At 32.9% G+C, this 14,907-nt stretch overlaps 2 protein-coding genes across 2 annotated transcripts; one reads left to right on the top strand and one right to left on the bottom strand.

Moving 5' to 3' along the window:
• Nucleotides 1-6,264: 6,264 nt before the first annotated feature.
• Nucleotides 6,265-8,111, top strand: LOC131657603 (SNF1-related protein kinase regulatory subunit gamma-1-like). The gene is made up of 7 exons (XM_058926982.1): nt 6,265-6,391; nt 6,500-6,675; nt 6,761-6,874; nt 6,996-7,154; nt 7,251-7,333; nt 7,423-7,614; nt 7,739-8,111. Exons 1-7 carry the CDS (start codon nt 6,265-6,267, stop codon nt 8,109-8,111), a joined length of 1,224 nt encoding a protein of 407 aa, XP_058782965.1.
• On the bottom strand, nt 8,098-10,281 carry LOC131660395 (phenylcoumaran benzylic ether reductase Pyrc5-like). The gene is made up of 5 exons (XM_058929641.1): nt 9,998-10,281; nt 9,787-9,921; nt 8,981-9,218; nt 8,681-8,884; nt 8,098-8,526 (listed from the first exon to the last, which is right to left on the bottom strand). Exons 1-5 carry the CDS (start codon nt 10,184-10,186, stop codon nt 8,360-8,362), a joined length of 933 nt encoding a protein of 310 aa, XP_058785624.1. The 5' UTR covers nt 10,187-10,281; the 3' UTR covers nt 8,098-8,359.
• Nucleotides 10,282-14,907: the final 4,626 nt, after the last annotated feature.

Raw genomic sequence — 14,907 nt, 5'->3', positions numbered from 1 at the left:
CTGGCTCCTACAGAGTACAGTATTGAATGTGATGCACATGAGTTGCATGAATGTTGTGTCTTCTTCTTATTGTTTGGTTTGTTGGTGACTCAACCTTCACCGTTCAATTGTACATCAATATCTTAGACACTGGTTTCATAGTCCCATGTCTTTGTTTCATTTGATTTTTGGCTGTATTCTGTTGTACTTAGACAAGAAAAGAGTTGATTGCCATTTTGATTTTTGAATATGCGAGTTGTTGTCTTTTTTAGTTATACTACAAGTATATTCGAATCTATTTTTTTTTTTGGGAAGACTGTTATTTGAATGTATTTTTAACTAGTCTATTTGGTTATCATGTCTTTTATTATTAACTAGGTTGATGATTTTTTTATGTGTATGTGAGAATTGAATCAAACTCTATTAGGTTGAAGAGTAGTTTTTGGTTCAACAGAGAATATGTATGATGTCGAAGCTTGTTCGCATGTTGTTATCTAAGACCTACATACTGTAGTCGAGGTGTGTTCTAGTATGTGGGTATCGAAATGCTATGGTTATTAGTATTTTAAATTAGGTCTGTTTGTTATGTCCAATTGTTTAAGTTAGTTTGTACCCTAAGTTAACTTGTAATGATTATTTGTGAAAAAGCTCATTAGTTTAATATGTTAGATTTATTATAAATAGCATACTAGTCTCTTATCATTGCATACGACAAATCCTGATTTACGGTGAGAGTGTTATTTGTTATTCTTGTAACACTTGTAATCTCGATCTGTGGCACTTGAAGATGAAAGTCCTACTAGTCCAGCAGAGTTGCTTGGAAGCGTTGAAGGGAGCGGCAACTATGGACGTTGCATTAACGGAAAAAGAAAAGACGACCATGATCGAGAAAACCCACAACGCAATTCTATTGAGCCTTGATGATAAGGTTCTTTGACAGGTATCAAAGGAGACGACGACATTAGGGTTATGGGTGAAACTTGAAAGTTTGTACATCTCCAAATCGCTAGTAAATCAACTCTACATGAAGCAATGAACCGAACCGATTGAACCCGATATCCATGAAGTTAATACATTTAGTAATAGTAATATAAACTAAAGCATTTACTGAATATTATTAATTAATTTGAATCAGTATAACACAATTGTGTTACAACCCAGCGGAGTGGGTGTTCATAGTACAACCTTGGGCTCCCAAGTTAGAAACTTGGCTCTCTCAAATTTTTTAAATGAATACATTTTTCATTTCTTTATTTGAATAATTGAAAAACAAATAAATAAATAAAATATAAATCCACGTGGATTTTAAAATGTCACATGGATTGCCATGCAAGTCATTAGAGGGAATATTTTCTGCAATGTGGCAAACATGGGTATATCTAAGAGAATCTGGATATTATAAGGGGGGTTTTAAAAAAAAAACTTTATCAGAGACTAAAATCAAAACTCGCTAATATTACAGAGGGGCTTTGTACATTTAACCCTACTAAAAATATGATTCTTGACTTGCTGAAGTGTGTCTTAAAACCTTTGTTGATGAAGAGAAAGAAAATATATTTTGAGATTGTCAAAAATCATAAAGCTGAAAAGTAATCTTGTTCGAGCGATTTATGAATATCGGGTTCAATCGGTTCGGTTCATTGATTCATTTATTAATGTTTAGAATATTTTATAATTTGGAGATCATATAAGTTAATATAAAAAGATATTATAAGATATTCATAATATTCCAAAAAATATTATAAGATATATATTTATAATAGTTTAAGAGATATTATAAGATATTTATAATATTTGATGGATATTATAAAAGTATAATAATATCTTTTATTTTAACAATTAAGGAGATATGTTTTGGGATTTTTTATGGATTTGTTGGATTTTGGCTATTATAAATATGTATCTCTTCTGTTATTATAATGTGACAATCTTAGAGCTTATATCAACAAGAGAGAATAAGGATTTAGGGAATTTCAAGGGAAAATTTAGAAAGACAAAGGTTTTTGGAAAACCTTTGGAGTTATCTAAGGGAATCAGGAAATACTTCTAAACACCTTGGGTTTGAGTGATTCTTAAATTGAGAATCTTGAAGTCTATTTTCTTGTAACTCATATGTAATATCTTGTAACAACTTTCTGAGTATAGTGAATTGGGGAGCTACTCTCTCCCTAGAGTTGATCATTTGATCGAACTGGATAAACAAACCTTGGTCTTTTTCTCGCCTTATTCTATTATATTAACTGTGTACGAATTATTATTATTGTAGAACATTTATTTTGGTTGCTACTATTCTTTGTCTCACAAACTGATATTGAATTTTGTCGTAATTCACAACAAGATTCACAATAATTGGTGCGGTGAACATGGAGCAAAAAGGTATTGTTTACAAGTGAGAACCATGGTTGGATGGGAGATCAAGACATTTTTCGGTAACAACGACTTCGGGTTGTGGAAAATTAATATGTAAGCAATTTTAATTCAAGAGAAGTGTATCAATGCTTTGAAGAGTGAAGCATTGATGCCTGCAAGGCTTACACAACTACAGAAGACCGAGATGGTGGATAGGGTCAAGAGTGCCATTATATTGTGTCTCGGGGATAAAGTTCTAAGAGAAGTCGCCATGGAGAAAACTGCGGTTGCTATGTGGGAAAAACTTGAATTATTATATATGACTAAGTCTTTGCCTCACAGGTTATGTCTGAAACACAAATCTATTCATTATGAATGGTGTGGTACAAATCCATAGTTTAACAGCTTACAAAATTTCACAAGATTATTGATGTGAATATTGATGATGAAGACAAGGCTTTGATCTTCTTGAGTTCATTACCCAAATCCTTTGAGCACTTTAAGGATGCCCTTCTTTATGGTAAGGAAGTTACTATTACTTTGGATGAAGTCCAGACAGCGGTGAAATCCAAAGAATTTTCAAAGTCGAAAGATTTGAAGATTGAAGATAGCGGTGAAGGCTTAAATGTGTCAAGAGGAGGAGGCGAGCAGAAATGGATGTCTAAATCAAAGAGGTCTGACAAGTCAAAGGTAAAATGTTTTAATTGTCAGAAAATTAGTCACTTTAAAAGAGATTGTCCTGAGAGAAAGATCAATGGAGATTATGTTCTAGTTGCAGTTGCCTTGGGTGAGGAAAGTTATGAGGTTGCCGATGTACTAGTAGTATTGAGTTTGGAAATTAAAGATAGTTGGATAATTGACTCAGGTTGCTCTTATCACATGTGTCCAAGAATATAATACTTTGAAACTTTGAAGATTATGCAAGGTGGAATAGTTCTCCTTGGTGTAAAACAAGTAAGGTTCAAGGTATTGATACGGTCAGATTTAAATTGTATGATGATCGTGAACTTCTTATTTACAATGTGAGGTATGTTCCCGAACTCAAGCGAAATTTGTTATCTATAAGTATGTTTGATGATCTAGGCTATTGTACTAGAGTAGAACATGGAGTATTGAAGATTTCGTGTGATGAATTGATTATTATTAAAGGGTCTAAAATATGTGGTCTATATATTTTAGAAGGTTTAAATGTTTTTATCCATTCATCATTAACTAGTGGAGGCTTTCATGACAAGGAAGAACTATGAGATTTAAGTTTAAGGTGTTATGAATGCCTTGAGAAAGTTTTAGAGTATAATGAATTTTGCAGAAATCAAGGGATAAAAATGCATGTTATCGCTGAGTTGTTATTAAGTTTTTGGAGAAAAGTTAGGGTTAAAACAACTTACTTGGTTGATTGAGAATTTCTTCAGAGGGAGAATAGTGAAACCCAAGGGAAAAGCCTGGTAAAAACTATAACGGAGAAAACTTAGTTTGAGGTGGAGTTTTCTACTATAGATACTAGTAGTAGTGAGGGAACGGTTACAGAGATCTCTGATTATCATTTGACTCATGATAAGGTAAGGATGGTTATTGTAGCATCTCAAAGGGACGGCTATGCTAGCCTTGAATATTATGTTTTTAATGTGGCTAAAGGACTGCAAATTAAAAGAAGAAAAATTTTCAGGGAGGCATTTGAAAACAGGTAGAGACAAGGGTGGTTAAAAAATCATATGTGTAGGCTTGTTAAATTAGGCATAAAAAGATAATTGGAACCAAGTGGATGCAAGTGGCGAGATCAAGATTCAAGGTTTGTTTGAATTTGATCAATGTTATTGATTAGAGTTTTAACCTGCTAGAAAGCAACAATGTAGTTGATGGTTAAATTGGTATCAATACGGTTTAAAGTCAAGGTGGAGATTGTTGAAGTATGCCTTAAAATCTTTGTTGATGAAGAGAAAAAAAAAACATATTTTGAGATTGCCAAAAATCAGAAAGCCAAAAAGTAATCTGATTTGAGCGATTTATGGGTATCGGGTTCAATCAATTCAGTTCATTGATCCATTCATTAATGTTAGAATATTTTATAATGATTTGGAGATCATATAAGTTAATATAAAAAGATATTGTAAGATATTTATAATATTTGGGAGATATTATAAGATATTTCTAATATTTGAGAGATATTATAAAATTATAATAATATCTTTTATTCTAACAATTAATTAGGAGATATGTTCTTGGGATTTGTTATGGATTTGTAGGATTGTCACTATTATAAATATGTATATCTCCTTTTATTATAGCGTGACAATCTTAGAGCTTATAGCAACAAGTGAGAATAAGGGTTTAAGGGATTCCAAGGGAAAACTTAGAAAGGCAAAGGTTTTTGGAAAACCTTTGGAGTTATCTAAGGGGATTGAGAAATACTTATAAACTCATTGGGTTTGAGTGATTCTTATATTGAGAGTTGAAGAGGTTGGGAAACACTTGGGTTAAAATAGGGTTTGTTCTTTGAGAATCTTGAATGCTATTTTCTTGTAACTCATCTGTAATCTCTTGTAACAACTTTCAGACTATAGTGAATTGGAGAGCCACTCTCTCCCTAGAGAAGATCGTTTGATCGAACTAGGTAAACAAATCTTTGTCTTTTTCTCGCCTTTTTCTATTATGTTATCTGTGTACGAATTATTATTGCTGTAGACCATTTATTTTGGTTGCTACTATTCTTTGCCTCACAAATTGATATTGAATTTTGTCCTAATTCACAACAAGATTCACAACATAACTTTTGGGATAAACACATTGAAAGACACCGTTTTATTAGGAATCATATTGAAAAAAGGGAATGCATACTTGTAGCTGTGAAAAATTGAGACTAAGTCATTGATTTGACTAAACTCGTATTTTTGTGAAAATCGCCACCGCGCTTTATTGTTTCCAAAAATAACTAAACATGAGATATTTTTGGAAGCATACATAGTGCGTAAGAACCCAAAGAAATGGAGATAAGAGATTCTCTTATTTTGGTTCTCAAATTCTTCTTGGGCCTCAGCCTCTAACTGGCCCATAAAACCCTCCTTGCTTACATGTGAACAATTTCTACATCATGTGTATATGATTTGGCGGACTTTTTCATGTAGATTATTCTGCTAACTCAATTCATCTGGTAATTAGAATATAGTTGGTCGGCCACATATACTAAACATGCTTCTAAATTATAATAATTACTTCTTAAAGTGTCTATGCAAACATATATTTTGTGACCATATGATAAAACTTTACTGAATGTAAATATTACTAATATATCTTCAATTCATATACTTTAAGTATTAGATATAAATTAATGTGTATAAAAGAAAACTATATAAATATGCAGCGATGAAGAATTAATGTGTATTTTGTTTTTCTGTCTTTGTGCGCAGTGTTCATTTGTTTTAGGTTGACAGATGAGTTTCGATCTAATGCAGATCCTATTTGTGACTTTGGTGCCATTAACGCTACAGATCTGGAGACATGAATATTTCAGAAATTTCAATATAGTCATGGTTATATTCGTAGGCATATGCAATTTGCCGTTTTATGCTATTAACATGGATGTTGTGAGTTTGTTTGCAGATTCATCCTTTTTGTTTTTGGCGATTCTTAATTTGTATTGCAACAATGTACTCTATCGATTGGAATGAATGAATATTTTATTTGGTAAAAAAAAAAAAAAGGAAAATATCAAACATATTTAAGATTTCTATTTAATATATTTGAAGATAGAAAATGTAAAAAATAGTATGTGTGAATAAAAGATGAGTTAGTGGGAGATTGACACTTAGAACTTCTGCCATTTTTTACGAATCACTAGAACTTAAGTTAGTGGTGAGAGAGAGTTGTAGAAAAATAAAGAAATATTCTAAATCATAAAATTGTATCTGTAGTAAACTAAAAGAAGAAGAAACAAAAACCATGCAATCCATGCAAATAAAAGAAGATAAAGATGATCAGCACGGGCAGGTTGATTCTGCCTCTGCCCTCCAACAATATCTTGATCACATAACTGTTACCTCAATATCTGGCATATACAATTCACTTGGTATGATTGATACTAATGTTAGTTTGTCAACAACGTTGTTTTGTTCATTCATATGTTCTTTTGTCATTTAATTCCCTCCAACGTTGTTTTGTTCCTTCCTATGTTAAGTGTTGGAAATAAAAGCTGGAGACACTATAAGGGATGCGATTCATATGTTGTACGAAAAGGAAACCTTTGGTGCAGCCATTGTTGATGTTTTGGATACTGAAACATCCGATGTAAGATTTTCCGATCGCTATATCGGTTTCATTTCTTTTCCAAACATCATTCTTTGGTGTCTCGAGGTATATATATTGACTACTTTTTTCATACTTGTATTGTATCTCACATATGACACAAGATTCTCATTGAGCATGTTGTGTTTCGAAGGAATATGAAAACATAAAGGAAGATGCCAATGACAATCACAGTCACCTTAAAGATATTGAGCATGATGACCTTTTCTCCATCCTAGACCAGATCCCTCAGATTGGCCAAACCAAGGTTTTCTATGTTCTCGTTCTTTCAGCGTTCTATAAAATGGTTCATGTGTTGAAATGTAATCGGAAAATAGTAAACACTATGGATAAAAATGCGCCTAAAGTTTTGATTTATTCGTTACTAGGTTGGCGAGTTGGCTAAGTCATTCCTCTGGGAACCATTTTTTCCGGTACACTTGAATGACACGATTCTGCACGCATTGTTACTTCTTTCTAAGCATAGGCTGCAAGTTTTGCCTGTCATACAACAACCAGATGCCCCCCTCATCGGTTTTGTTACCCAGGTACCTATCGTCGAGTTAAGGATTGAAGCGCATATATGTTTCTTCTTGAGAATTGCTGTATATTCAAGATGGATATTGTGTTTGCTTTTATGCTAGAATGCTCTAGTTGAACTACTTCTTCGATCAAGCGAACTAGAGTGGTTTGATAATATTGCAAACAAGAACTTGTCAGATTTCCGGTACTTAAAATCTTATCTTTTAATACATAGGCTTCTTGCATTTATTTGAAACCATGTTTAGGCTCTGACCCTTTTTTGTCCTAGCACAGATTTGAAGGCCAAGAACATCCTAGATGTGTATTTGGGAGCCAAACTGTTGCAGATGCTTTGAAGCTGCTATGGCAGAACCAAACCTGTGCAGTCGCAGTTGTGGATCGACAAACCAAGAAGCTTGTCGGTAATTTGAGGAACAGTGACATTTATAATCTTGTAAAGAAAGACGAACTCTTTAGAAATAGAAGGTAAGGTCAAAATACTTATCTAATCTTTCTTTGCCTTTGGCCTATGAATATATAGATAGATATAGATATAGAATAAGAGTTTAATTTTGATATTCGATCAATGCTTGTTTCTATGCAATGACAGGATATTAACGGTTGAAGAATTTCTTCGCACAGAGACTGAACCAATCATTGAAAATGAACATGGTGCTGATCAAACTGCAGGAAGTCTCCACCTGAAAAACAGCTTCAAATCCAGAATGGATTCGCCAGTAACTAACAAGGAAAATGACACGCTGAAGCAAGTAATGGACCAAATGGCAAAGACTAATAGCTGTTTCAGTTTTCTGATAAATGATAATGAGCAAGTTACTGGTTTGATAACAGTGAGAGATATAATTCTGCAATTTGCACCTCCATGTGTGAATTCTAGTATTGGTGGAGGTGGATTTTTTGAATTGGCTTTGGAGCAGAGTAGATGTCATATTAGTAATGGAACTATCATTCGTAATCGTTGATCAAGGTATGCATTTACTTAAAGAAAGTGTGTAACAACATTAGGCATTCAAACATGAAGAAATTATTCAGGAATTTGGATTTCCTACGGTAAAAAAATGACAGAACAAACGATTTTCGTTGTTGGGTCATGCTAACATAGCATAGCACATGCTTCTTCATTCATAGTTTCTTTATGGAGTACAATCAACTTACTACTTATAATTTAGTGCAGTTTTCGCCGAGGAAAAATCACATCTGGGTTTGCATCTCAGACAAATTGATTAAGGAACTCATCTACTGTCGTGTATTTAACATCAGGATAGAGAGTTGTAGCTTCGACTCCAAATGGTGCCTCAATTTCAAAGTTAGTATGATCCCCTTTTATATACACACAATAAGCGATTGACAACATCATATTTAATGGAGGTGACGACTCTGAAAGGCAAAAAGAAACTAGTTATTACCGTTTTTATTCAGATCAAATTATGTTCAGTAATAGGCATGACAGTTAACTCAGCTCTTACAAAACTGGGTTGTAAGGCAAGGCAAGGATCGCAGCTAATTTGAGATTCGTTTGACACGTACTAACCTTGAATTTGCTTGAGTAGCTCTTCCTCGGGGACATAGATTCTTTCAAGAGTTTTACCGATCTTCTTCTCCCATAGTGATACCAGATCATTAAAAGACAATGCATTATCTTGTGGTCGAATGTACAGACTTTTGTTCAAGGTTCTTGGATCATCAACAGCTTTGATTGTATAAGCAGCAATATCCTCTTCCTTGTTAAAAACAGCTATAAATAAGTAATTAACCAAGCAAAAGTCATTAGTTAGGACAGATAGATAATAAGTGAAATTAAACATAAACAGTTTCTCTAGTTTTCTTTCACCTTTGGGATTTCCATCTCCTAGGATAACAACTTTATCTCTTGGTGGAGCTGTAGCTCCAAACTGTGACAAAGTAGGTAGAAAGTAAGCAGCAAAGAAGTTGTTTAACACGTAAGTGTACGGAATTCCTTCGGCCTCAATGGCGCGGCGGATTCTGGCTTTAATGGCGTATGCACTCTTTGCTGGTTCAATCGCATGACTCCGGTCCACATCGTTTCCAAACTCAGAAGGAAAGAACCTCTATCAAACGAAATTGTCATCACTACAATATCACATTTCAAACTATAATGTGACATTTATCATGCTAAAATTAAGAGACAGAGTATTCTACATCAAAGTTTATCATGCTAAAAATCAAAAGACAGTGTATTCTACATCAAAATAATGATGTGAAGAAATCATTTATCTACAATTAAGTTGGGTAACTTATAGTTCTTGAGAAAACAATTTCTGCTTGAATTGTTGGTTTCCATTGAAAACTGTAAACAATTTCTATGAAGAGTATCACGTTTGATGATAAATAGTCTAATCTAAACATATTTTTTTAATAAGTGGGGACAATCCTTATCGTTAAAGCCGTTTTTGTAAGCTTGAACTTGGCTCAACCTAAATTATAAGATGATATCACAGTCGATCCAAAATCGGTTGAGTCACCTCTATCAAGCTCCGTTACCGCAAAAAAATGGCAGCGACAAAACTGTATCGTAAAGTGCTGATACTGATACATTATTCACTGAATTTATGATGAAGAAAAAAACCGTGGTTAATTCACTAAGCGACGACCACAATGAGCATTTGAATCATGTACCTTAACATTTCCTGCTTCTTTGATAGCAGAAATAATTTTATCTTGATCAGCGAGGTGAGAGCGAGCCAGAGTCGAAATCACAACATCAACTTGTTTTATCGCCTTCACCAAACTTTGATGATCATATAAATCTCCCTGAAACACTCAAATTTTGAGATGGACACTAAACAAATGATTCAAAGTAAGAAATGAAAAGGACTATAGTACGTACAATAACAAGATTGACGGACAAGTGTTTGAATTTGTTGATGATGGATGATTTAGCAGGATCGGTAAGAGTTGACTCCCGGGTTAGAACAAAGGTTGGGTGGCCGGCTTTGACGCTGGCTTCCGCTATGAACTTTCCGATGTAGCCGGTGCCGCCGATCAACAGAATTTTGCTTAGGTTACTCTCTGCCATTTCAATTCACGAATATGAATGGAGTGGAATGTACTTGTCTTGTCCTTTTACATACGAGTATCTACTCGGGGCTGCGCGGTTTCAGTAATTTATGTTTGGTTTTACTAATTTCAAAAATGATATAGCAAGTGTTTTTAAATTTATTTATTCTCCATAATAGGGTATAATTTTTCTACCTATCAAAGAAAATTATTGAGTGGATCACAGAAAATTATTGAGTGGATTTACTTATGAGATTAACCAATTATGACAAGTTCTTAGCTATTATAACAAGTACTCCTTAAATCCTACAATGGGGTGGCTCGTTTGAAATAAAATAATGTATTAAAATAAATGATCAATTTCAATTTTTAATACATTTTTTTCAATTTTACCCTCTAATTAATAAAAATTTCACAATTCCCATTACATTACTATATTAAAAATAATATTATCTCTCTTATTTTTATATATATTTTTTTAATTTGTGTGAAATTTGTGTGTTGGGTCGTTCATTGTGAGATGGAGAGAGTAACATTTTATAAAATGTGATTGTTTAACTGGACGACGCTTTCAATACCTAATTAAATTCAAATGTATTACAGTATTCATCGTATTTAATTTTTTTTATATTTTAATTCTTAAGTCCATGTGTGAAAAAAGAAAGGGATTTTAGACCCCTAATATGCTAAAAGGCAACAAAAACAAAAACACGGATTTGTTAAATAGTATCGGAGAAGTATGAAATGAAAGGCACCACAGTTGCACTAAGAGAAAAACAAAAAGAAAAAATGGTTTTAAGTGATAGATGAGTGTGTAGTAAATTTTTTTAATTTTAATTGCAAATTTACATTAATTTAATTTCTGAAATAAGTAAGCATGCAAGTAGGTGTGGGAATAGGTCAGACCGGCCTATAGAGGCCTATGGCCTAGCCTATATAAGATCAAACCAGGTCAGGCTTATTTAACAAAAAGGTCAGACTTAGACTTTTTTAAAAGTCTATTTAATAAAATAGGCCAGACTTAGGCTATTAAAAAAGCCTATAAAGCCTTATAGGCCGGTCTATATTTTCATGTATATTGAAAATAAACTAAATAGATCGGCCTGTATTTGCATGTTTATTAGAAAAAAAGGCTAAATAGGCAAGCATATATATGCACATATATTAGAACAAAGGCTAAATAAGTCGACCTATATATGCATATATAGAACGACTTATAAGGTTTCTTAAATAATATGGATTAATTTAAACCATAATAAAAAATAGGCTTTTAAATAGGCTTTCAGGCCAGGCCAGACTCTTAAAAAGGCCAAGCCAGGCCAAAAAAGAGAGCCTATTATAGGCCACAGGCCAAGCTCAGGCCTTTCAAGTTTATCGTAGGCCAGGCACAGGCCTTATAAAGCCTAGCCTAGCTTATTTCCACCCCTACCTGCAAGCACAAGGAGAAGGCGTCTTCTCTAAACTTGCAAGCACGGGAAACTTGAGCATTAGTAATTCCTTTATACAAAAAATTTCGAAGTTTTGGAGATAATAGTGGAGGCCACAGATGACAACACCCATTCTTCTTGGATATCACTGCTCATGATGTATATCAGTTCAAAGTATTTCCATTTGACCCTATCTAAGTCAGCCTCGTGAAAAAAGAGAGAAAGTTCATAATTAGTCTTAGGCGGAACATGATACATAAAAGGTTTATCTGCCCCTCTACTGCAAAAATTCTTGAAGGAAAAGAAGCCACATATGTGCTCGCCAACGAACACGAGGATACTTCAAAGAAACATCTCGAAGCTACGTACCTAGTAAAGAAAGTCTTCAGAATGAGGTAGTATTAATCGTGTATGGTTCAAGATGCCAAAACATGTGCGAAGAAGTGTTAGCATTGTTAGAAGCATAAAGGCATCCATATTGCCCCCTAATCGAGCTCAATTTACTAACGGCGTAATGGTCTGTTTACCACAAAATTTGGTAAACAACCGCTAGTCTCTTATAAAAGTTTGTTTGCAGGACCGACTAGTGAATCGTAGGACATAGTGCTTAAAGTTTTATGGAACTGGTATAAACGGTGTGTAAAAGCAGTGATTTTGACGTAGGCGAAATCTTGATAGTAAAGTGAAATTAAAGATACGTTGGAAATTGTAAAAGACTTCGATAATAAATGAACTTGTAATGACTGAAAGTAAATAAATTTGAACTTCAATGGAAACAAACTAAAATGCTGAAAAAGTAAATTTAATGTAAAAGACTTTGCATTGAATAAAAATGGTGTTTGAATACATACATTGCACTTGATAAACCCGTTTCTCTCTTCGCTCGAGATACTTTGAGTATAATGAGTTTTTGTAAGAAATTCAACACACTGAATCCTAATGCTAAGATTCCTATTTATACTAATATCTAAATAATTGTTCTCTGCTGAATGACCACCCTTGACGCGTGCATTTCGCCTCTGATCTTGTATTCACGTGTCCCCGTAATGCAGATAAGGCCAAAAGGTAGTTACTTAGCCACGTTAAACATTCCAGCTGTCTTTGTCGAAATGTTCCTTACGCTGCTCTAAAAGTCGTTAAGTCTCAAACACTACTGCGCACCCATGGACTTCGATGTCTTTCTTTGGATGTCGTCATGTCAAAAATATCTCTAACATGTCAATCGAAAACACCTCTAAAATCATCAATATTTCACTAAGTGATTATTCAATCTTCTTCTTGCTATGCTGAGATTTAAGAATGTCGAAAATCCCACCTAACATGATCTTTCTTTTAAAGAAGGATGGATATCATCAACCTTTCTCCATTAGCCTACCTACATGGAGCTCATTTCATACAGGAAATGTTGTTAAAAGACTCAACGACAACCTCCCTCATGTCAGAAGAGAGAGTAAAGAAGGCCTCCACCCCAACATCAATGTCTCCGATTTTTACACACACACAGATGAGACCATACCAGATGATGAGCTCGACCTCCCAACTGGGGAAGATATGAACACCTTAATGCTAGTTCCAAAACAAATAAGTTAAAATTATTTTAGAGGATATATATTAAATATTCGTTTCCCTCATTTTTATAAATAAAAAATTATTGCAAAACAAATATAAATATTCTAAGTGTTATGAATAAATATTGTGGATGTCCATATACATTCTTATCTTTCATCTTCATATTCCTTATTAAGTGGTATAGTAAGGTTATGATTTTTCATCTTCCTAATGTCCTATAAATAGATACCACTTTGCAATGTAAAGAGAACTACTTGAAAGATGATAATACAATATTACATTTTCTCTACTCTTTCTCTCCTTCATCTCTCCTTCATCTCTATATTGTTTTGGTTAATTTTATAACACGTTATCAGCACGAAGCTCTACCAAACTTGGAAGAAAAAAATTTTGAAGTCCTAAGTGTTAGAGGTAATATTAGGTAATTATTTTATTATTTTTCTTTCTCATTATCCGTGTTGAATTTTGATATTATATCTTATTAGATTATCAATATTCTCTAAATGATTACAAAATAACGTGTTTGTTATATAGTTCCTGAAGAACTTAAAAAATATCCATTAAAGATAGTATTAAGTTTGTTATATAGTTCTTGAAGAACATATCAAATATCCTAGAAGGATAATATTGAGTTTGATATATAATTCCTGAAGAACTACAAAATGTGATTGAGTTCATGAATAACTATTGTGATTGAGTTCCTGAAGAACTACCCACACACAATTTTTTTTTTATCACTACGAAGATCAATTGTGATATATAATTCCCGAAGAGTTAAAGTTTTAAAATAAGGATTTATCACATCTTAAAATATTGTATCTATAATATTAGAAGAATTTCATCATGATATTATTGAATCCTAGAAGGATTGCATCTATACTAATAACATATCCCTGAAGGATTGCTCAAAGAATAATTTTTATTGACCATTGTTTATGGAAATAGTTTGTGATGTGATATTTGTAGAACTAAAGATTATTAAACTAAATCCAAATTATTATTCAAAGATTGAGTTTAATCGAATATTGTGTTTATCAATAATTGATGAATTCCAGAAGAATTCAACGTTCAATACTTAAGATTATATATATTTTTTAGATTATTGTTTATAACAAATTATTTTTATAGTTCCTGAAGAACTTATCCATCCCTGAAGGATAGTGAATCAAATTAATTATATGACGATATAATTTTAGTGATATAATATTGTTTGATTAAATATGTTTAATTTTATAAGGGGTAACTGTTTGATAATTATATGATCATATGTTCATATGAATGTATTTGATTAAAGTGTTTAATAATGAGATACTATTATATTGGTTTTGAATTATACTGGAGGTATTGAATATCTTTGTATTACACAAATGAATTTGGACATAAAATGTATAATAGAAAAGGTATCGATTTTTCTCTCGGGCTTGTACTACACTTATATTATACAATTTAAGCACATGTTATTGTAAACCAGTAGTTTACTTAAATGTGTCGTTGGTAAAACCGGTTGGGTCATCTTGGATATAATATGATGCGAATAATTTGTATTGAAGAACCAGAAGTTTCTTCAATCCATTAAATTTTTGTGTGTTTCTAAAGGAAAATGAAAATTTGAGAAATTGCATTTTTATGATATGAATTGTTGCATAGACTAAAATAGCATGCATATGTCTCTACTCACAACCAAAAGTTTATGAAATTATTTTCTCAACTAATTAGACTAAGATCTTATTTTTTAGATTTTTTT

Source organism: Vicia villosa, linkage group LG3, assembly GCF_029867415.1.
Source record: "Vicia villosa cultivar HV-30 ecotype Madison, WI linkage group LG3, Vvil1.0, whole genome shotgun sequence".
NCBI lineage: Eukaryota > Viridiplantae > Streptophyta > Magnoliopsida > Fabales > Fabaceae > Vicia > Vicia villosa.
The sequence above is the reverse complement of the archived record's forward strand: the minus strand, read 5'-3'. Positions and strand labels throughout refer to the sequence as shown.

Excerpts from the sequence above, each read along its gene's own strand:
- LOC131657603 (XM_058926982.1), top strand. The coding sequence starts at position 6,265 with ATGCAATCCATGCAAATAAAAGAAGATAAAGATGATCAGCACGGGCAG. Across the intron at positions 6,676-6,760 it reads TCATTCTTTGGTGTCTCGAG|GAATATGAAAACATAAAGGA; the intron begins GTATATATATTG and ends TGTGTTTCGAAG. Across the intron at positions 7,615-7,738 it reads GAACTCTTTAGAAATAGAAG|GATATTAACGGTTGAAGAAT; the intron begins GTAAGGTCAAAA and ends ATGCAATGACAG.
- LOC131660395 (XM_058929641.1), bottom strand. The coding sequence starts at position 10,186 with ATGGCAGAGAGTAACCTAAGCAAAATTCTGTTGATCGGCGGCACCGGC. Across the intron at positions 9,219-9,786 it reads AAGAAGCAGGAAATGTTAAG|AGGTTCTTTCCTTCTGAGTT; the intron begins GTACATGATTCA and ends TTCGTTTGATAG. Across the intron at positions 8,527-8,680 it reads GCTACTCAAGCAAATTCAAG|AGTCGTCACCTCCATTAAAT; the intron begins GTTAGTACGTGT and ends TTTGCCTTTCAG.